This window comes from Engraulis encrasicolus, chromosome 3 (assembly GCF_034702125.1).
Source record: "Engraulis encrasicolus isolate BLACKSEA-1 chromosome 3, IST_EnEncr_1.0, whole genome shotgun sequence".
In the NCBI taxonomy this organism is placed as follows: domain Eukaryota; kingdom Metazoa; phylum Chordata; class Actinopteri; order Clupeiformes; family Engraulidae; genus Engraulis; species Engraulis encrasicolus.
This window is the reverse complement of record NC_085859.1, coordinates 55043131-55065630: the sequence shown is the minus strand read 5'-3', so window position 1 is coordinate 55065630 and position 22500 is coordinate 55043131. Positions and strand designations below refer to the sequence as shown.

At 41.9% G+C, this 22500-nt stretch overlaps 1 protein-coding gene across 1 annotated transcript in view; it reads left to right on the top strand.

Moving 5' to 3' along the window:
* LOC134446373 (fibrinogen C domain-containing protein 1-A-like) overlaps nucleotides 1–22500 on the top strand; it is a 101718-nt gene that overhangs the window by 75234 nt on the left and 3984 nt on the right. The window contains exon 6 of the mRNA XM_063195735.1: nucleotides 20782–20961. Coding sequence (XP_063051805.1) covers nucleotides 20782–20961 — 180 coding nt within the window. The remainder of the gene's footprint in view (nucleotides 1–20781; nucleotides 20962–22500) is intronic.

Sequence of the window (22500 nt, the reverse complement as noted above, 5' to 3'; positions counted from 1 at the left end):
GTGTGTGTGTGTGTGTGTGTGTGTGTGTGTGTGTGTGTGTGTGTGTGTGTGTGTGTGTGTGTGTGTGTGTGCGTGTGTGTGTGTGTGTGTGTGTGTGTTTTCACTGTATCTGTCTGCATGTATCCCTTCTTCTTCTCTTCATTCTCTTCCTCTGGCACTCTCTCTTTTTCCAGCGTTTCTTCTGTTGTCTTTATTCTGGGAATTGGTTGACTGTTTATTTTCACAGTAACTATCTTTTTTTATTGGTGTAGTGTAGTGTGCTAATATGCAATGCTCTAATAACACTATTGAATCTCAAATTGCTTTCCCTCTCACACTCTCTCTCTCTCTCTCTCTCTCTCTCTCTCTCTCTCTCTCTCTCTCTCTCTCTCTCTCTCTCTCTCTCTCTCTCTCTCTCTCTGCCCATTTCCATCCCCTTTCACCATCAATTTCCTTTCTCTTCTTTACTTCCATCCCTTTCCTCATCTCCATTCCCTCCATCGTTTGGTTTGGTCTTTTCCCTTCCACCCTTTTGTCTGATCTGGTCTGGTCTGGTCTTGTCTCCTACCGTCTCATCTTATCTCGTCTCCTCCACCACTCCTCTCCGGATGATATCTGTGAGACAGTGGGCAGATGTGATATTTGCAACAACGAGACTCTTTCTCTTTTTGTCGGGCCCAACAATCGAGCGAGTGCCCTACCTTGTTGGTGTGCTCCGATAGTAGTGGCTTCCCGAAGGTAGATTGGTGCAGTACACCAATATTACATTACATTACATTACATTGCATTTGGCAGACACTTTATAACCAAAGCGACTTGCAGTCGATGAAATAATCATAGCCAACATCACTAGCAGATACAAAGTGCAAGGGAAGTATACAGAACAAGTGCAGATGCAAAGACGGATTAATTAGGATTTTTTTTTTGGTAAAGTAGAGTTACGAGGCATAGTGTTATGAGGAGGCCAGGGGGGCGTTAGGGCAAAAAAAGGTTGAGAACCACTGGCATAGAGGGATGCATCTTTGTCCGCCTGTCGGACTTCTTTAACACCTGTAGCAGTAGAGTAGGTCAGTTAGACAAGTCATTATAAGAGAGGTGGTTCATTTTAGAAGAGCAGTATAAGGCGATCCTCATTAATCCAGGTCATAGTCCTCAAAGAAGCTAAGTTGTAAGAAGCTGTCATCTTTCATCTTTCATCTGTAGCCCCTTAACGCACACCACTCCACCCCTGTAGTAGTCACTGAAAAGAAAATGTTCCTATAGTACTACACCACTATGGCAGTGCACAGAGCCTTAAGACATTACTTGGTCATCGCCATTCTGGTAACAGAACATTTATAAAAAGGGCCGAGCCTTACTGGGTTAAAAGCTGTTTAAGTTCTGACCTAATGATGAGGAAGCAGGAGCCAAAACATTGTGTTTGAAAGTTGTTTTGAGAGTAGATCATGTTACATTTTGTTTGAAGGTACTGCAGTTAGTGATGGTAGACACTGCTAATCTGTTTTAATGATTTGGGCCATACCAATTTGCAGTTACTTGGTTAACTTTGAGCTCCAATGATGAGGGGCAATGATGAGTGCAACACCACTGTGTGTGCATTGGTTGCACAGTGGTCGCCCTGGTATTCATTCATTTCACTCAGGCCTGTGATGATGTGAAGAAGAAAAGATTGCAAGTTGAGTGATAAAAAAAATGGATTTCATCAGTCTCCATGGCACGGCCAGCTCTTGATGGAGCCAGGGTCAGGTTGTTCTTTCCATATGCCAGGCATATCTTTCTGCATTCCTCTGCTCCTTGCTCATAATGCTCTGTTCTGTCTTCACTGTTCATTTTATTCATTCCATGCTTCAAGCTTGTAAAATGTATATCTGTTCTTATCTATACTGCCCTACAATTTCAGAACGCAGCAACTCAGCTTACTGGTAAACTGAGAAAAGTGGTGATGACGTTTCCATAATACTTTTATCCAACATGCTCATGACTTTTCACCTGAAAAATGAAGTTATGTTGTGGTGTTACTGTCGACTCCCAAACCACTGCTTTAATGTTAAGTTCAGTAACTACACATGACTTGCTGCGTTTTTGGGTTGTAAGGCGTGACCTCTTAAAACAATAAAGCGCAGTAGTATCTGTTTTTGTAGTTTTTCTCTGAAACGGGACAAAGTTGGACCACATTTTTGACACAGGAGGTATTTTAAAGTCCATTTCCACTCTGAACTCAATTGCCGCTCTAAACTGATGACATATCATTCCTTTTCACTTCACAACAGCAAATGTGACTAATTAGCCCAATTTATCCACTTGGCATGTTGTACTTTGCAGATGCCACCAACCTCATTTCATGCCAACAGAGCTGCTGTTGTCAACTGCAGCTCTATTGGCATGATATGAGGTTGGTGACATCAGCAAAGTACAGCAATGTTTCAGACATACTGTTTGGGTCAATTATCCACAAAACGCTTCATTATTTGAGGTTTATTTCTGTTAAACTGTGTTCCACTAAATTCAGTGAAAAGCTTGCAAACAATCTTTGATTGCAGCACAAGCCAAAAAGTGGAGGCTAAGGTGTCGGTTGGGGCCCAGGGAGATAGGGGGCTCAGAATCTACTGTATGAGTGTAGTTAGAGGGCAGTAGTTTCAACTCAGAACGCAGGGAAATACTTTTTTTGTCATGTGTTTGAAGCAGCACATGATGATCCAGCAAATTGTCCTGATTCCAACAAGTCCTTTGTATGGATGTATAACAAGTCAAGCCCGAGTGACCATTACATTGGCCCATGTACTTTCTGCTACTGTGGTGGGTTGTGGGTCTGGATAGACTGGTCGGAGGTCGCAGCATAGAGAGCTACAGCTGCCCATCTCACCACCATTAGACACAGGTCAGCTGCTCTGGACCATATCTAACTGGAGCCATCCTCTTTCTATGACTCATTACCGCTGGCAACTCTGGGGGATTGTGGCAAAGCCTGGCTTTTTTACTATGACAAAATGACAAATTTCCATTCCTCTTCTGCAAAATATGTGAAATTGCCTTTTTCGCATTCTGACTTAACTTCATTTTGCAACGTTTAAACACTGAATCTGATCATCCCATTTTATGGAACAGGCATAATCCAAGAAGGTATTTCCATTACCACACACATGCAACTTCTCTCATTTCACTCTGACCACCTTTAACAACTCGGACGGCTGTTAATTAACCTTTCACTGCCCTTATGCAACATTTTAAAGATGCCATATTGTTATCAATTCTTACTTCATATCAGGAGCAGCAATGTGCCACGATACTCTGTGAGGTTTTGTTTTTCTGTTTATGTACACTTGTTTTTTTTGTCCTGTAACATTTCAAATCATAATGCCACCGCTGGATGTATGCAAATAAGGCTGATGGAGCAAATGACATTTAGAGAATCAGAAGGCTAATTTGTGTGTTGTTTCCAAATTCCCTCAGGCTTGTAATGTCAGTTATTAATAGAAGGGCTTTTTGAAACAAAGCTCAAAACCATAGGAAGTAAAAACAAATGGTTTGTTGTTGATGTGGGAGGGCTCTTTATTGTGTCATTTAAAATACTATATATTTATGTTTTTTTGTTTATCTGACTTGTTGACTTGTGATTAAACAGCGTTCTGCTCCAACTGTGTTCAATTCTGATGGAAGTAGCCCAAAACATCTATGGACTTGCACATCCATGGGCTTGTTCTGCCCCATTTCCCTGGGTCCCTCTGCATAGTATTACTCCAATCAGACTAAATTGGTTTACATGCAGTTGCAATATATATTTAATGTGTTTTGTCTGTTTGGCTTGACCTGTTAATTGTGATTAAGTAGCTTTCTACTGTAACTATTCTCAATTCTGACTTAATTGTCCCGAACATATGGACTTGTTTTTGCTCCGTTTCCCTGGGTCCCTCTGCATAGCAATTATTCAATCAGAGCAAATTAATTTACATGCAGTAGCAATGGGCCGTTATTGGATCAGGAAAAGGTCCATGTATAAACACACCAAGAAAATGTAGATTAGGGCCAGACACAGAAAAGTTGTCTTGGACTCACAGCAAAAAGTCAGCTCAGCATTAATGCTTTGGCGAGCTTGCTTTTGATGGATGCCACTGTCTAATGGCCTTAAAGGTTACTACCCTGTTTTAGTCCATATAGTCAATTGATGCAGCATATGCAGCCTTCTTGTGCAGTGTGGTGTGCAGGGTGTGGTGTGCAGGGCTGGCCTGACAGTATGGCATACTGGGCATTTTCCCGGTGGGCCGACGCCCCTTGAGCCCCTTTTTTTTTCAAAAGTGTCCGGCGACCCACGATGTCATGTGGACGGCCCTCGCCCCGGTCGGTTCTAAAGGCAGAGGCTAAACGTCCGCAGGTGTCAATGTCAGACGAAGATGAAAGTAACAGTGGAACCACTAAGACATCTAAAGTGAGCCGATATTGTTAAGACAAGGCACAAGACTTGTTCATGTTTCTGAAGGAGACTTATTAGGTATTTTGAAGACGGTACATATTAGTCATCACAGTAAAAGATTGGTTGACTATTGTACGTACTGTATACTGAAATTGTTAAAAAAAAAAGGATATGTGAGGACATTATATTACAACATACAGTAGGAGGATGTGTGAGGATATTTATTAAAGGATACCGTATTCATCATTATCACCCGGTGAGCAGACGGAACGTCTTCTGATTGGCTGAGCAGGTGTCCTTTATTCCCCGGTAGCAGGACACCTATGATGTCATGTGGGCGTGCGGGAGTCTAAGTGGCTTCTTTTCTAACTTTCTGTCGACGCGCCGTTACTAATTATATCGCATCTGGTTGTCTAGTCAAGACCGCATCGTTAGTTCTATCGTATCTGGTTGTCTAGTCAAGACCCAGTTACTAACTCTATCGCATCTGGTTGTCAAGTCAAAAACCCAGTCGTCAATTCTATCGCATTTGGTTGTCAAGTCACCCCAACGTTCTGCGCGTGTCCTTACATGCCTCCGATAGAGGCGCGTCTCACTAGATTAGGAAGTGGTGCCCATAGCAACGTACCAAGCGCAGTGGTTAATCTAATCACTCACGAAGCCTTAGATCAACATATTAATAAATTAATACTTAAATGCTGGTAACCGGGTGATAAACGGAACAGTGGCCTGCGCCGTCAGGCTGTTAGAACGCTCCGCCTCGTCCATTATTTCCCTTGATATCGGGACACCTCGTCGGCCGCTATTCCATACATGATCATCACTGAGCATTCAAAACAAGCCTCTGAGACTCCTTTCCACTTTGAACTGGGTCATTCTTGTAGTGTTGCCACAGGTCCCACAGGTCCCAATTTGCCACAGGTCCCAATGGGTTGTTGCCCCCCCACCCATGCATTTTAAGCCCCCATATTGTATGCCCTCACATTGGGCCCAAGGGCACGTCATGCCTTAATCCATCCCTGGTGGTGTAATGTCCTTGTCCTTGTTACAGGTCACCAAACTACATTAAAAAGCACAAAGACTGGCCCTGCTCGTGGCCTAACAGTAGGGCACTGGGTTACTTCGCCGGCGACCCTGATTCAATTCCGTCCCGGGTCATTTGCTGATCCTTCCCTGAAAAACACAAAATCCACCCCACTGTAATGACTTACAAATGACTTTCTGAGACTAACAATTTCCTGAGGAAAAGTTCTGTGGTAATTTGCTGTGAGATATTGTGTGTCCTTCCGCCCTTCCCTTGGGGGATTCTAGCATAGGCCTACTTAATAAAGCTTTAGTTTTAATTAAAGAAACTTTCAGCAGACACCATTGAGTAGCCGTTGAAGCAGCAGCATCTGCCACACTCTGCACATCCAAATTGGTTAAATTCAACTGAATACCACATTCGGATTATTTGCTGCATATGGTGCATGTCTACGCCAGCTGTTTCTTTCTGTACCACTCTTAATTTTTACTTTTGCCTCTGAATTTATTTGCATTATTTTGTACTCAAACTGATTTTCATTCATCACCCTAAATTATGATAATGGATGATGGTGAGGATGATTGTGTGTGTGTGTGTGTGTGTGTGTGTGTGTGTGTGTGTGTGTGTGTGTGTGTGTGTGTGTGTGTGTGTGTGTGTGTGTGTGTGTGTGTGTGTGTGTGTGAGTCTGACTACTGTATCTCATAGCAGTAGCCTGCACACAAAGACACTGGATGCACATGTGCGTGCACACGCACGCACACACGCACGCACGCACACACACACACACACACACACACACACACACACACACACACACACACACACACACACATGCCTGGCCTGTCTGGCATGGGCACCAGAGTGACAAATTGCCTCCTGTCACATGGTTCTGTGCCAGTCTAACATTTGGGCTTGGCTGGGACTTAACCATAGCGATGGGCTGAGGGAGGTGCATGGTTTATGTATGTCCTGTATTGTGCTATGCGTCTGCATTAGAGTAAAATAGAAGAAAAGGGGTGTGTTGAGGATAGCGTAGCCCAGTGGCCTTTAGAGCAGGTGGAATGCACTCAGGAAGACAAGAACAAGGTGTTGCAGACGATGGGTTTTTATTTTTGATACCCAATAAAGGCCTCAGAGGCAGAAAATAAACAAAGGTAAATAATAAGTAACTAAATTACAAAATAAAGAACTGGAAAAAATATGTACAAACAAAAATTGGCATGAGAACCAAAACAACAAAAATTCGAATGACTTCAAAAGTCAGTCAAAATGCAAACATAACAAAATATCTCGCTAGCATAAATCAAAATTCAAAATACCTCTGAGAGCTAATAGACTCACGTCTGTTCAGAAGCAGCTCTAGAGCAACTGAGAGAATCCCCCTTTGAAGAGCCCTGTCACGTGACTAGAACTGGAGCCTACCAATGCACGCCAACATTACAGGGGTGCTCTAGGAGAAATACACAATTAACGCTCTAAACAGCTTAATACTACATCATGCATACATGACAACAATAGAGAAATTATTAAAAAGACATTTGCTAACATTCGGCATAGCCAATATCAAGATCGCAGCCTAAATGCAGAAGTTAAAACATTGTTCCGGTTTGCGTCCTGCAAACCGGAAGATCAAAGGACTTTTAAATCAGCGCAAAACAGTACAGACTCTTTTAGAGACTGGAGAAGACGCTACTCGCTGGTAAGCTGAAATGTTTGCACTTAAATCAAAACTGTTGTACAACTTAAAGGTAAATAAACTCAAAGTTATTAATAACAATGCCTTGCGTGATTATTGCAACTGAAAACAAAACGTGTAGAAATGGAGAAATGTTTGGTAAACTGTAAAGGGTTGAGGTAAACAATGTGACGCTAGCGTTTTACAACTCACTGCAGTGTTTGATGTTAAACGTGTACACTTAGGACTACAGGAGAGTAATTACTGAACTGGCTGGTGAATGAAATGAGTCATGGCATAATGCTGAACGGTAAACCCCAAAATATGTTTCAAAAATAACGTGCAGGCAAACAATTGTTCATGACACAATGCTCATTAAAGAGTCTCAATGATTGCAGCACCCAGCTGCAGTGACGGTGCCTGTGTGACCCGTCACACAAGCACACAAGCACACACACACACACACACACACACACACACACACACACACACACACACACACACACACACAGAGTATTTATCTTTCTGTCTTTATGTCTCATTTTTGGGGCATATAGTACCATTGACTCCCTTCATGACACTAAATGATGCTTAACTCATTGGCTGCCTTAGCCGTCGAGTGACGTAATTTCGAATAGTGATGCCCCCTGCCTTCGACGTCGTTCGCCGATAATTGCGTTTTTTTACAGCCACGCCTTGAGGACGGTCTGACCTATGTTGTGTATTAATTTCACGCCTCTAGTCATGTTCTAACTGTTCCTGTAGGTGGCAGAAGTGTCCTTAGGAAGTTAGGAACAGTCAGGGCAGGGCATTAGCTCACATCAAGAGGAAATGTCAAGACAAAAACATCCCTTTTTACTATTATAATCTCAAAAGTAGCATAGCAAAATCATTTTTGAAAGTAAAGCACCTGTGACAGTAGTCTACTTTCTTGCCCTCTGATTTTAACACAGGTATTCTACTGATTTTAGTGTCAGAGCCTGACAAAAAAAAAAACTTCCTCTCATGATCAAAATACACCCCCCTGTTGCCATCTAGCTAGTAGGCATTGTAACTAGCTTGCCCAAAATACACCATGTTCAACCAGAGATGATCTGTGTGGCAACTGTTTCATTTTGGATAATGTGATCAGCCTACACAACATCAGGATGATGTGTACAAAAGATCATCTAACAGGAAAATGCACGGGACTTGTGGTCACCTCGGTTGGGAATGTTTGGCTATTGTTTGCTACGCTAGCTAGCTAGCACGAAATCGCTAACAACTTACAACTAAGCCTAAATAAAGGAGCCTTGGTAAGTCAACTATTCTTTTTTATTTTTTTTTATTTACACTTTTACACATATCACACAAACATCACACAAAGTGGACAGCGCTTGTCCACTAGAAAAAGGAAGAATAAACAACAACAAAAACAAACAAACATAAAATAAATAAATAAATAAATAAAAAAAATACATACAATTATTTCCTATCCACTTCACATAGAGGTCTACCCTATATGCTTAACTTAGGTTTTTAAGTTTTACTGTGTCTATGTATTTATGTACTAAGGACCATGTAGACCTGACATCCAACTGTTTCAGGTGTTGTGTGTTTATACTTTCTTCCATCGTTAAAAAGTGTATTATCTGATCTAACCATTGTGAAAGAGTCGGTCCTGACTGCGATATCCAATTCATGAGTATGCATTTTCTGGCAAAGTGACATAATATTACAAAAACACATTTCTTTGCGTAAGGGAACACATTTCCCAACCCATAATTCAACAAATACAACCTAGGACAGAGATCAAAAGTGCACTCACACATATCTTGGATTGCTTCGTGAATCTTCTCCCAGAAAGAATAAACAACTTTGCAGTCCCAAAATAAATGCATAAATGTCCCCAGTTCAGTTCCACATTTCTTACACAAAGGAGAATTTACTTCATCAAATTTGTTAAGCTTAACTGGGGTTAGATAATATTTGTAAAGAAATTTATAATTACTTTCCTTAATTTTAATATCTGTAGCCACGGGAGAGGTGAAATCTGTACACATTCTTAACCACTCTTTCTCACTGAAATTCTGTTTTAGATCAAGTTCCCAAATTGATTTCAATGGCAAAAAAGAGTTCTGTGATCTTTCAGATAACTTTTTATAAAAAAGAGATATCTTCCCCTTAACAGAGGAGGCCGAGGATATGAATTGTTCCGGTTCTGTAGGGCAGAATCTAAGTTGTCCCTTTTCTTGCAAATGGACCATGATGTGGTGGACCTGCAAGTACTTAAAAAAATCTGATCTAGGAATTTCATATTCTCTAGTGATGTCTGCAAATGATTTCACAGACTCAGAACCCTTGTCAAACATGTCTGGAAAAAAGTCTTCAGACCATTAAGTGTCCAGTTTCGAAAATTTGTTTGTGAGAGAGCTAAAAAGTCTGGGTTGGATGCAATGGGAGAATGTACGCTTATCAAACTATCTTTATCTAGGAACCGGTTACAGTCCTGCCATACTTTCAGAGTAGCTTGTAGTGGAGGTAACTCTTCTACAGTTGTCGGAAGACGTAGAGTCTTAATGTAAAGTGTTGACATAATATCTAATGGATGACAAGTTGATGATTCAAGTGATACTCAAAGAGTGCTAGTTTCTAATTTCCAACTTACAATATTTCTTACCTGGCAAGCCCAGTAATACCACTGAAAGTTAGGGAGTCCTAGCCCCCCTTTAACATAGGATTTAGATAAAGTAACTAGCTTAATCCTTGGTGTTTTATTGTTCCATATAAATTTTGTTAAAGATTTATTAATTAGCTTAAAAAAGGAAGACGGGACATGACATGGTAACATAATAAAAGCATAAATGAACCTAGGGAGTATACTCATTTTGACCACATTGATCTTACCAATGAGAGAGAATGGAAGAGTGGTCCAAGTCTGCAGCTTGTTTTGACAAACCTCCAACAAAAAGTTGTAGTTTGTCGTAAATAGTTTTTCTAAAGAAGGTGTTACTTGTATTCCAAGATATTTGAACCCATGTATTGACCAAGAGAAAGGGCATTCTTTTTTTATGTCATCATCTTCTATAATATTGAGCGGGCAAGCAATTGACTTTTGTAGATTTACCTTATAACCCGAAACTTCAGAAAAAGTTTGAATGTCCGCTAGTAGCTGAGGCAATGATGACAAAGGGTCAGTTATAAACAATAGTGTATCATCAGCATAAAGTGAAATTGTATGATGGTGTGTGTGTGCAGTAACTCCTTTTATCAGAGGGTTAGTTCTAATCTTCTCAGCAAATGGTTCTAGTGCCATGACAAAAAGTAATGGAGAGAGAGGGCAGCCTTGCCTGGTGCCCCTTCCTAGTTGCAGAGGGGCTGACTCCACACTATTGGTATATACAGTAGCATTTGGAGAGTCATATATTGCTTTAATCCATGCAATGAAGTTCTGACCCAACTTAAATTTTTCTAGTACTAAGAAAAGAAAAGAAAATTCTAAGCGGTCAAATGCCTTTTCAGCATCAAGTGATACTAATAGTGATGGTGTTTTGTCTTTATTTAGAAGATGTATAATATTGAAAAGCCGTCTGGTGTTGTCAGATGAGTGACGCCCTTTAATGAATCCAGTTTGATCTAGTTTAATTAATTTGGGCAAAACTGATTCTAGTCTTTTAGACAAAACTTTTGTAATAATTTTATAGTCGCAGTTAAGCAAACTTATAGGCCTATATGAGGAACAGCTCTGAGGGTCTTTATCCTCCTTTAATATCAGAGAGATTCTGGCTGTTTTCATAGAAGCTGGTAGAATGTTATCAGTATAAAAGCTATTAACCATTAACATAAAGATGGGTTTTAGTTGTGACCAAAATGTTTGGTAGAATTCTGCAGAAAAACCATCTGGGCCAGGAGATTTATTTGCTGACATTGATTTTATTGTGGCATATACCTCCTCCTCAGAGAAAGTATTATTTATCATGTGTTGGTCTAATACAGTGGTCTGTGGGAGGTCTAAATGTTCCAAGAATGCTTTTGCCTTAGAGGTTGAAATGTTATCTGATTTATATAAGTTACAATAAAAACTGACAAATTCTTTATTTATTTCTAAAGGGTCATATACTAAGTCATTCTCAGTTTTGATAGCCATTATTGTTCTTCTAGCCTGTTCCTTTTTCAAGTAGTGTGCTAGGAATTTTCCTGGCTTGTTTCCAAATTCATGAATTTTCCGTTTTAGAAACATGTTTTTTTGTTTGATGTAATTAGATTGGTCTAAGTTATAGTCAGCTCTTGCTTTAAATAAGTTTTTCCAGTTTTCTTCTGATTGAATTTGCTTGTGTAATGCTTCTCTGTATAACAGCTCTTCCTTTAGATCCTTTGTAGTTGCCTGCCTTTGCCTGTTTTTATATGAGGAATATGATATAATATGTCCTCTCAAAGTTGCTTTTGCTGCATCCCATAATACATGAGGGGGTATGTCAGGTAGCCCTACATTATGCATAATAAAGTCTTCAATCCACTCTTCCATTTTCTTGCAGAACGTTCCGTCTTCCAAAAGTGAGTTGTTAAACTTCCACATTTTAGATGTATGCACCTTTTGTAATGATATTTCCAAAGAAACCATAGCATGGTCCGATATGGAGATTTCATGTATTTCACAAGAGGAAACTAGATTCAAACAATTCTTTGGGAGAAAAAAGTAATCTAACCGAGAATAAGTTTTATGTCTGTTAGAAAAAAATGTATAGTCCCTTTTTGTGGGATTTTTAACTCTCCATACATCTGCTAATCCTGTTTCATGTGCCAAAGCATTCAATATTTTTGCTGATTTAGGATTAGACCCACGGGAATGAGAGGATTTGTCTAAGCATGAAAGAGTTAGGTTGTAGTCCCCCCCTATAAATCCCAATGTTGTGCAATGGGTGTTAAAAAGCGAAATCATATCAGAAATAAATAAAGGCGTGTCTGTATTAGGAGCATATATATTAAGCAATGTTAATTCCTTATTCCCAATTTTCCCTTTAACCAGAATATATCTTCCCTCTGTATCTGTGATTTGTTCAATGAGTTCAAACGGTGTGTGTTTGTGAACCAGGATAGCCACTCCTCTGCTGTTTGATTTGAAGGATGAAGAAAATATTTGTCCAACCCAGTCCTTTTGCAGTTTAAGATGTTCTTCTGGTGTAAGATGGGTTTCTTGCAGTAGAGCTATTTCAGCCTTTTCTTTTTTAAGTGCTGTGAGTATTTTGGTTCGTTTAACAGGATGTCCTATACCTTTAACATTCCATGTAATTAATTTTAATGGTCTCATGATACCTTTTTATGAAGAAACCTTGAGAAAATACANAGGGAGACCTTCAAACTGCGGTAGGCAGGATTAATAAAGACAAAAAAAGAAACAAATACACAGTCAACACAAAAACACAAACATTCATACACATTTAGATCGACAAAGTTCCATCTGCACCACCGGCTAATTTGGTGGCAACTTGTGGTGAGAGTTGTTAGTTCAGAATTTAGGGTCTCTGTAGCCACGTTCGTGCACATACCCTAAAAGAAAGCAGCTTGAACCCCCACCCCCCCCTAAATTATCCAACTCTAATTAAACAAATAATTTCCAGTCATGTCCAAAGTTGGTTATAGCTGTTAAGTAATTTCTATCAGACCGAAAAATCCTTAAAGTATTTTTTTTTTAATATCCCAAAAGTGAAGGAGAGAAAGAGAAAGAAACAGAGTAAAATAAATAGTTTGCAAAGTTCCCCGGTAGACTGCAAACTGGATCCACACTTGTCCATTTTCATACAAAATAACTTAGTTTAACGAAAATAAATCAACCCTCGTGTTAATGTTCACCATAGTAACCATAGACCTAGGTCTGTGCTCTCTTCATATCTATGTCGGTTCAATCACTTTTTACACTCCTCTTCGTTCCCATAAACAAACAAAAAACCCAACAGAAAAAAAGCTTGAACTTAAAGACCAGTCCCGTCCCGTCCCGCCCCCCTCACTCCCTTTTTTTTTTGCATACCGTGACCAAAGTCCAGACAGCGCGTCATCTTCATCTCAGGTACACTCGGCTTTGTGCAGTCCCTTTTGCCGGGCCGAAATGTCAGTCCTACCTTGAGCTTTAAGCCAGGAAGAAAAAATAAAACAATAATAATAAAAAGATAACAAAGGTTCTCTGCAAGCCGCCCACTGGAGCAAAACCTTTCCCTTTTCAATATGATCATAAGCAGAGTAGGGCAAAACAGAAAAAAGAAGGCGTTTCCTTAGACTGCACATTAATGTTCACCGTTGCAAGTTTCAAGTTCATCCAGCTTTGTTCTATTATTCCAGTAGACCGTAGTCAATGACGACATGCGTGAAATGAGAGAGACAGAGAGAGAGAGAGGTCCCCGTTTGCTCCATTACGCAGCCTACCGTAATCCATAGGCCTATCCAAGATGCGCATCTTCTTATCTGAAGGTGAATTCGGCCTCACGGCGTGATCCAGTTTATTTGGCTTTGTAAAGTCACTTTTCTTCTAAAGCTTGAGTCGCTGCCCCTGGGTTAGGGAAGGTTGTAGTGGAATCATCCTCGTGGAAAATCTTCAGTTTCGCAGGCGCCACGATATGCGACTTGATCCCCTGGTCCTTTAGTTGTTTCCTGATTGGCTTATACAGTCTCCACATACAAGTACCTGGGTGTTCACCTGGACTCTAAACTGGACTGGTCTGCAAACTCACATGCACTGTACAAGAAAGGACAGAGCAGACTCTACTTTCTGAGAAAGCTGAGGTCTTTCAATGTCTGCAACAGACTCCTGCAGATGTTCTACCAGTCTGCCATGGCCAGTGTGCTCTCCTATGCTGTGGCATGCTGGGGTGGCAGCATTAGGAAGAGAGATGCTGGACGGCTTGACAGGCTGGTGAGGAAAGCAGGGTCTGTTGTCGGCACAGAACTGGACGTCCTCACAACCACTGCTGACAAGAGGACACTTAGCAGATTGGACTCTATTTTGGACAACTACGAGCACCCCCTGTACCCAGTCCTCAACAACCAGAGAAGCCTGTTCAGCTACAGACTGCGCGCCATCTCCTGCAAGACAGACAGGCTGCGGAAGTCATTTGTACCCAGGGCCATCCAGCTTTTCAACATTGCACAGAAGGACACACAAAGAGAGATTGTCATAGGGGACTGGACTGCATAACAAATCCCACTCCTGCACATTTTATTTACCTGGACTCTTAACCCTTTACCCTTCGACTCATCTTCACTGGACAGTGCAGTCACTGGACAATGCACAGCTGCTTGTGTGTGTGTGTGTGTGTGTGTGTGTGTGTGTGTGTGTGTGTGTGTGTGTGTGTGTGTGTGTGTGTGTGTGTGTGTGTGTGTGTGTAGAGACACAGTTGGCGACTTGTGTTACCCCCTGGACTACTGATACTCCTGGACACTTTGTTTTTTTGGCCACCCAGCACAGGTGACACTATGTACACTTTATTTTTGGTGTGTGTGTGTGTGTGTGTGTGTGTGTGTGTGTGTGTGTGTGTGTGTGTGTGTGTGTGTGTGTGTGTGTGTGTGTGTGTGTGTGTGTGTGTGTAGTGAGACAGGGGGGCGACTTGTGTTACACACTCCCCCCCCCCATCTCATCTCTTTTTCCAAGGAATACAATGGACATTGTACTAGGCAGAGAGACTATGGACACTCCTGGACACTTTATGGCCACTTTGTGTTGGCTTCTATGTGCCACTCAGCTAAGGCACATGTGAACACTGTGGACACTTTACACTTTTTATTTTTGGTGTGTGTGTGTGTGAGAGAGAGAGAGAGAGAGAGAGAGAGAGAGAGAGAGAGAGAGAGAGAGAGAGAGAGAGAGAGAGAGAGAGTGTGTGAGAGATGCCTTGGCAAATATATGTAACAGTGAGCTATATATGATGATTATTTTATGTGTAATATGTGTGTTACGTCTTGTGAGCAATGTCTTCATTTATGTATGTGTGTATGCTACTTGACACCTTAATTTCCCCCTGGGATCAATAAAAGATACTCTACTCTCTACTCTCTCTCTCTTATACATGGCTCTCTGCTTCCTCACCTTGGTTGTGAAATCATGCTCGAAGTAAATCCTTGTATCTTCAAACATCACCTTCTTCTTTGTCCATGCAGCCTGCATGACACGCATTTTCATGTCGTTCTCGAGGAAAGCAATGATGATCGGACGGTCGAAGTTTTCTCGCTCTTGATAAGTGCGATGCGCACAAAGTATGTTCAGTTCATCATGTACTCCGAGTTCTTTAATCAACTTTGTGAGAAATCCCACCATGTCCTTCCCTTCACTTCCTTCAGCGATATTGTAGATGCACATGTTATTTTGCCTCGACTTGCTTTCCAAGTACTCTGTTTGTTCAATAAGTTCATCAATTCGAGACTTCATCCATTCCATAGTTTGTTGATTATTGGCTCCAGCATCATCCAAATCGCTCACCCGACTTTCCAAGTGCTCAACGCGCGTTGTAGTTGCGTTCACCTTCTCGTTCAGATCAGCTGTTTGTTGCATAATCTTCTGAATGTCGCGTTCAGTCTCTCGACGAAAATCTTTCAATTCCATTTTCAGCACTTGAAACTCTTGGCATAAGGACTCTTTTAACTCAGCAAAAAGTTTATGCATTTCACCCTGGGCGGCCATGCTGCGGGTTTCGTCTTCCCCCGTGTGCTTCTTGGTTGGTTTCTTTTTCTTTGGTTGGAGTTCGTGGAAATCTTTATTTATCCCGGAGCGCAGATTCATTACTTAGTTATCTTGCTTAAACATTTTCTTTACAGTATCATTTTAAACGAGATTTAGATCTTATTTCAGGGGAGGTAACGCGGGCTTATTCAAACTGCTGCCATGTCACCGGTAAGTCAACTATTTTTACTCATTCTACAGTTGCAGTTGTGGATCTGTATAGTATGATCAGCTTACTGTATCATCAAAAAGACAGGGGGGTTGCAGATTCTTGGAACAGAGTAGGCTAGCCTTTGTGTCTGGTCAGATACATTCAGCTCACATTGAGAAAGCATTGCACTTAGCCTCAGACCAGCTAGCCTTCCTCACTCCAATCGGCTTGTGAAATGTTGGATATGTGATCAGTACTTAATCAAAAGAAAATTCATTGAACAATATTACAAGATCACTATAGCAGAAACATGATGACAGTAATCATCAATCTGCAAATTGTCCGCTCTGCCAAAGAAGCAGCAGTAAGCTAAGTTGTGCTGCCTGCCTCCCAGTTCACATGGTACAGGAGGAAACAAATCAGCTGTGATTTGTTCCCCAACGAGAGGACTACAGGCTAAACAGAGGGACTATGAGACAGTATTTCTGTGAGTTTAGTATTTCACATGAGTTACATGCACCTGCTGTCATGATCCATTGTGCGCGCCAGCAACAAACCAAAACACTCTTGTTTTCAAGCCCACCCCGTTATATTTCAGTACATTATTAGGTTGAAAAGACCATACAAACGATCTTTTGTTCTGGCTACAGATGACAGGAGACTCTGTAATAGCATCTGATAGGTTTGGAGTTGTTAGGACGGTGTCATTATGAGCAAAAACACTTGCAATTATAGGTCAACTTCAAATGGCGTTTTCTCAGCTTTTTGGCTAGAAAGCAGCATTTTGGCGAATTCCACTTATTTTCAACAGGTGATTATGAAAGAACGGAAAGTGGTAGAGAGACACCGTTTTTTTCTGATGACAGATGAGCGTCTAATCTGTGTTTTGATAGGTATGGTGTTGACATAGACACAGAACTCAATTTTCTGTGAGCCTCCAAAGAACACCCAAAATGCTGAAAAATCTCTGGCACTCTGGGTTACTCTTTTATGAAAATGGCTGGCAGCCAATGAGTTAACTGTGCCTATCCCTAACCCTAACCTGTCAATAGAGAAATGTCTTAAAACTTTTACTTATGTCATTTGCCATAAAATAGCCCAGAAAAAAGTCCGACAGCGACGGACAACAGATGCGTCCGTCTATGCCAGTTCCAACCTTTTATGCCCAAACGCCCCCTGGCCTCCTCATAACCTGTCAACGCACCCCTGAGGATGTGCTTTGTTTATTGTCATATTGCCCATGGAAACTCCAAATAGACTAATGTGGCAGCAGATAAATAGTGAATTATTATTTATTATTTTTTTTATTTTTTTTGCAATTTAGGCTATAGGCTAATAAGCTAAGCTTGGATTTGGAAAAGAACCATATGGTTTCAAATTTCAACTAGATCAAGTACATTACAAATGGCCAGACATTGTTAGTATTTATCAACCCTTAGTAGGCCTATCACGCCATTTCAGCGTCATGTCCATGTGGGAAAGAATGTAGCCTAAACATCGACAAATAATAAATAAATTAAAACCGTTTGGGTGAATCATGCGCTCTGGTTCAATGCCATTTTTTTTTCTTCATATTTTTAGGGGCTTTTATGCCTTTATTTTGACAGGACAGTCGTAGATGGTGACAGGAAGCGAATGGGACAGAGAGATAGGGGAGGATCGGGAAATGACCCCGGGGTCCCCGGGGGTGGGCATGCAAGCCTAAATATGGGGGGCTTAGCGCGCTGCGCCACAGTGCCCCCCCAATGCCAGCTTTTTAACGTCAATGCACAAAGCAGTCAGCTTCATTGTAAGAGTGCCAGAGTTTTCCAAATTCAAACGACTGCAAAGCAAACTCTCTGAACGCAACGGAAAGCGCCTGCGGTCCACACGGCCGTCAGGAGAAAACGAATGAACCTCCCTTGCAATATGTCCGAGGACATCAGTAACACGTCGTAGGCTATGTCAAATGGCACATTTGTCTACTAGAAGCATCATGTTTCAGTGTCATTGCCACGAGTTTCTGACAAACCTAATAGTTGAGAACAACATGACACTATCATACATAACATGATGTAGTCCCCCTCACGTTTGACATCCTCGGGCCGAGGGGGTTAAGACCGTGAACATAGTGACACACACTTCACAGTGGTGTTGGTGAAAAAAACGAAACGAAGTTGCCTCATACGGCCCAAACGCAAAATAAGAAAATTTAATTCCCCCCTCAGTTGTCCTGGCTACAGGGCAACTGGGGTGTGATCACTGCTTCTTCTTCAATGTACGAGCACTTGCATTGCACTCACGCTGCACTTGTCTCACAATGCAGTCAGCTGCGTGCTTTGGGCCAAATAGTCAACTCTCCCTCCTTGTGGACAAAGGAGGGAACAATTTGAAGAACGCGTTTCAGACGGACGGACGGACAGACAGACAGACATACCCTCTTATAGAGATGCTGGGACGCATCTAAAAAACACGAGAAGAAGAGCAAATTGCCTAGTTAACACCCAACTGTGTTCTCTACAAAACACCTTATTTCTGTTTTTATCTTCATAGTGAATGACATAGTGAAGGACACAAACACACACCTAGTGTGTAAAGAAATATCCCTGTCTTGTGTCAATGCGGGTGAAGTGAAGTGAAGTGAAATGAAGTGAAGTGAAGTGAAGTGAAATGAAGTGAAGTGAAGTGAAGTGAAGTGTGTGTAGAGAGATTAACAGCTGGCCCAGGAATCTGCAGAGAGAGAGAGAGAGAGAGAGAGAGAGAGAGAGAGAGAGAGAGAGAGAGAGAGAGAGAGAGAGAGAGAGAGAGAGAGAGAGAGAGAGAGAGAGAGAGAAACTTTGGGACAGGATCAGGATTTGTGTGCGTGTGTGTGTGCGCATTTTTCTGTGTGTCCGTGCGTGCGTGCCTGTGTGTGTGTGTGTGTGTGTGTGTGACAGAGAGATACAGTAATTAATGTTAATGATGATGCTCCTCCTGGTATTTTATTCCCACCTGGTTTGCTTTGCTACCTCTGGCATCTGCTAAGCACAATATGGTGCTTTCAACACACACACACAGACCTCACTCACTCTCACTCAGTGGAACCAAGCTGCTGGCAAGCAGGAGGGCTGGGAGAATTGAGGCTGTGTGTGTGTGTGTGTGTGTGTGTGTGTGTGTGTGTGTGTGTGTGTGTGTGTGTGTGTGTGTGTGTGTGTGTGTGTGTGTGTGTGTGTGTGTGTGTGTGTGTGTGTGTGTGTGTGTGTCCACAAGCAAGTGGCGTTTGTGTGTGTGTGTGACCACTAGCACACATACACATCGGTGCACACATGTGGGTCAGTGACGTTTCAGCGACGTCAGGATGGTGCATTGACAGCCAGTGCCAGTAATGTATGGATTTTTTGGAGTTTGGTTATGGAATTGTTTTTTATTGACTATCTGAAAAGCGTATTCGTTGCAGAATATCAACCACAAATGGCTAATTAATGTATGTATGGGCATGGGCAAAAACTGTCTTTCAACCATGTGCACATACATACACATGAATATGTGTAATTGCATTGTACATATACAGACACAACTTAGTAGTTGTTATTCCAAAATCTGCACACAACCACAAAGTGTAATATATTGGAATATACTGTGTGTTGGAGCAAACACACGTCTGGATTCCTCTATGCGATGGCCAGCATGACATCCAGACAAATTGATCTGATCTGCCCGTGGAGGGAGGGAGGGAGGGAGGGAGAGAGAGAGAGAGAGAGAGAGAGAGAGAGAGAGAGAGAGAGAGAGAGAGAGAGAGAGAGAGAGAGAGAGAGAGAGAGAGAGAGAGTCAGACAGACAGACAGACAGACAGACAGACAGACAGACATGTTTGAAAGTGCACGCACACACACACATACACACAAACGCACACACACACACTCATACACGCACATACACAGTCTCCTAAACACACATCACGTTCCTCGTCTTTTGTTGTCTCCGTGGTGTACCCTGGACGTGACTCCGAATCCTCAGTTGATGTGTGAGGAGAATAACTTACAAACAATACCCAGGATCAAAATAAACTTCAACACGTAGTTTGCCACGTACCTTAAATTAATTTGTGAGTATAGTGTCAAACTTTATTTATGGGTGTTATGCTTGAATTTGCAGTGTTTTCTCATTATGCAATAATTATACGGAACCTGAATAACATCAGTGATTGTCAATCATCAGCAGAAGGCATAGAACTGTTGTGATGTGTCCCACCACAGGAAGGCCTACTGTATGTTGAGCACCATGTTAGTATTTTAAACTCAATGGGGTGGTGGGGGTTATCAGTATCACACAGTGGAGAAAAGTGGCAAGTTGCTAAACTCTCATGTGCCAATCATCGTCTTTGGCTGAAATGTTTCGCAAGCTCTTGCAAATTGCAACACAAGTACTGTACACAGTAGCTGTGGAGAAACTCACTGGTTGTTCGAATTCCTCCCAGGGAATTCCGCTTTCTCCATCCAAAGATCTATATCCCAGCTTCAAAGAGTTGAAGTTCTACCATATTGGTTTTAGCTGGAAAATAAAAATCACTAATTGGCTTTTTTCAACAAACTCCAACTCCAATAATCTGGTTCAGCAGCTGTGAGGGGGAAGCAGTCTTTTTGACCTTTTCCAAGGCTTTGAATAACTTATCTAAAATAATTTGAAGAACTGTTTTACTTCTGCCCACACTGCAAGGACCTTTAAACACCTTTTTGAGTGTCTGATCGGATGCTCTTAACCCTGTGTCAGCTCCCTGGTTGGTGCAGCTATGAAGCAAATCCACACCCTGACCACACACTGTTATTGTTTGGCTGTATTGTGTGGAGTGCTTTGGCGGGTAGAGACCTCTGAGGGGCTTCTAACATGGCCTCCCTGGTTCTTGCAGGTATGAAGCATATCCACGCCCTGAGCATCCAGGCCAACTACGAGCTGCGTATCGACCTGGAGGACTTTGAGAACAGCACATCCTTCGCCCAGTATGGCTCCTTCGGGGTGGGGCTCTTCTCAGTGGACCCTGATGAGGACGGATACCCCCTCACCATCTCAGACTACTCCGGCACCGCAGGTACGGCATGGTATCTTTACTTTACCTTATCTTTAGTCTACTCTATCTATCTATCTATCTATCTATCTATCTATCAGTCAATCAGTCAATCAGTCAATCAGTCAGTCAATCAGTCAATCAATCAGTCAATCAGTCAATCAGTCAATCAGTCAATCAATCAATCAATCTATCTATCTATCTATCTATCTATCTATCTATCTATCTATCTATCTATCTATCTATCTATCTATCTATCTATCTATCTATCTATCTATCTATCTATCTATCTACTATCTATCTATCTATCTATCTATTAGGGCTGTAACAATATTGGAATGAACTGAGAAATTGCGATACTTAGTCAGAATACTGTATCATGATGTAAGTATCGTAATACACCCTTTCCAGGTTCTGTTATCTTCCAGACCAGAAAACATGGTATATATACATGTATTTATGTATGTCTATTCATCCATCTATTGTGTGTCCCCGTGTGCATGTGTATCTGTCTGCCTATCTATGTGTTTGTGAGTCTCTCTGTCTATCTGTCTGTGTGTGTGTGTGTGTGTGCGTGTGTCTGTCTGCCTGTCTATCTTTCTGTCTGCCTGTCTGTCTGTTTGCCTCTCCACTTTACCTTTCCCCGTCTTTCTACATCTTTATCTTACTCCCCCGTTTGCTCTCTCTCCCATTCTTTCTCTTCATTATGAGAGAACACATGCAAGACATAGAAACACATGCAAGACATGATTTTGAATCTATAAACACAACCAGTTACAAAATATTTCAAGGGCATTTTCACTTACTGAATACAGAATGCGGCTAAGGAGGAGAGATAGATGGTGGGGGCATCAGCAAGAGGTGGCAGGTAGAGACACCAGCCATCGCTCCGCCAACAAGATGAAGGCTTTGTTCGGAACGGGCAAGGTTGCTGTCCTGCATTAGCCAGGCCACGCCCTCCTAGTGACGCAACACCTTCGTCGTTGCTTCTAGTCAGGCCAAGAGCAATGTAAATATCCTTTCTGATCGCCTGAAAAATTGGGAATTCCACCCACTTTGTCGGAAACCAGTCAACCAGTAGCAAACCTAGGGACGCTAGTCAACCATGCTGTTTGGGAAACGTTAATTGTTATGCTCTTGGTCAGACCAACTCTCGAAGAGATTTGAAAGTCGACGATAATCAGGATAGTCCTCCATAGCCTATTTCACAACACCGTCTGGCGGCCTTTCACCTCTCAAATATCCTACGTGAGCTAAGCGCTAATGTGATGAACGTAACTCCCGCCATAGAATCGCCGTAACATCAAATGCACAGGGCAGTGCACTCGTTAGTGCCATTCGTAAACAACCGCCTCATCAGCTAACTTCTCATATCTGATCAAAGACCTGTTTATGTAGGAGGGGAGTCATCGAGCCACTGCCCTCTGTTTCGAATCCAGACGTAGTGGGGTTAAAGGAGAAAGACGGTGACTGGTGGTCCCCAGCTGATGACCCATTCCTGCTCATAGGTTTATGGGGGAACATTTGCATAGAGTGCACTGGTGGAGGTGCGTCAGGCAGCAA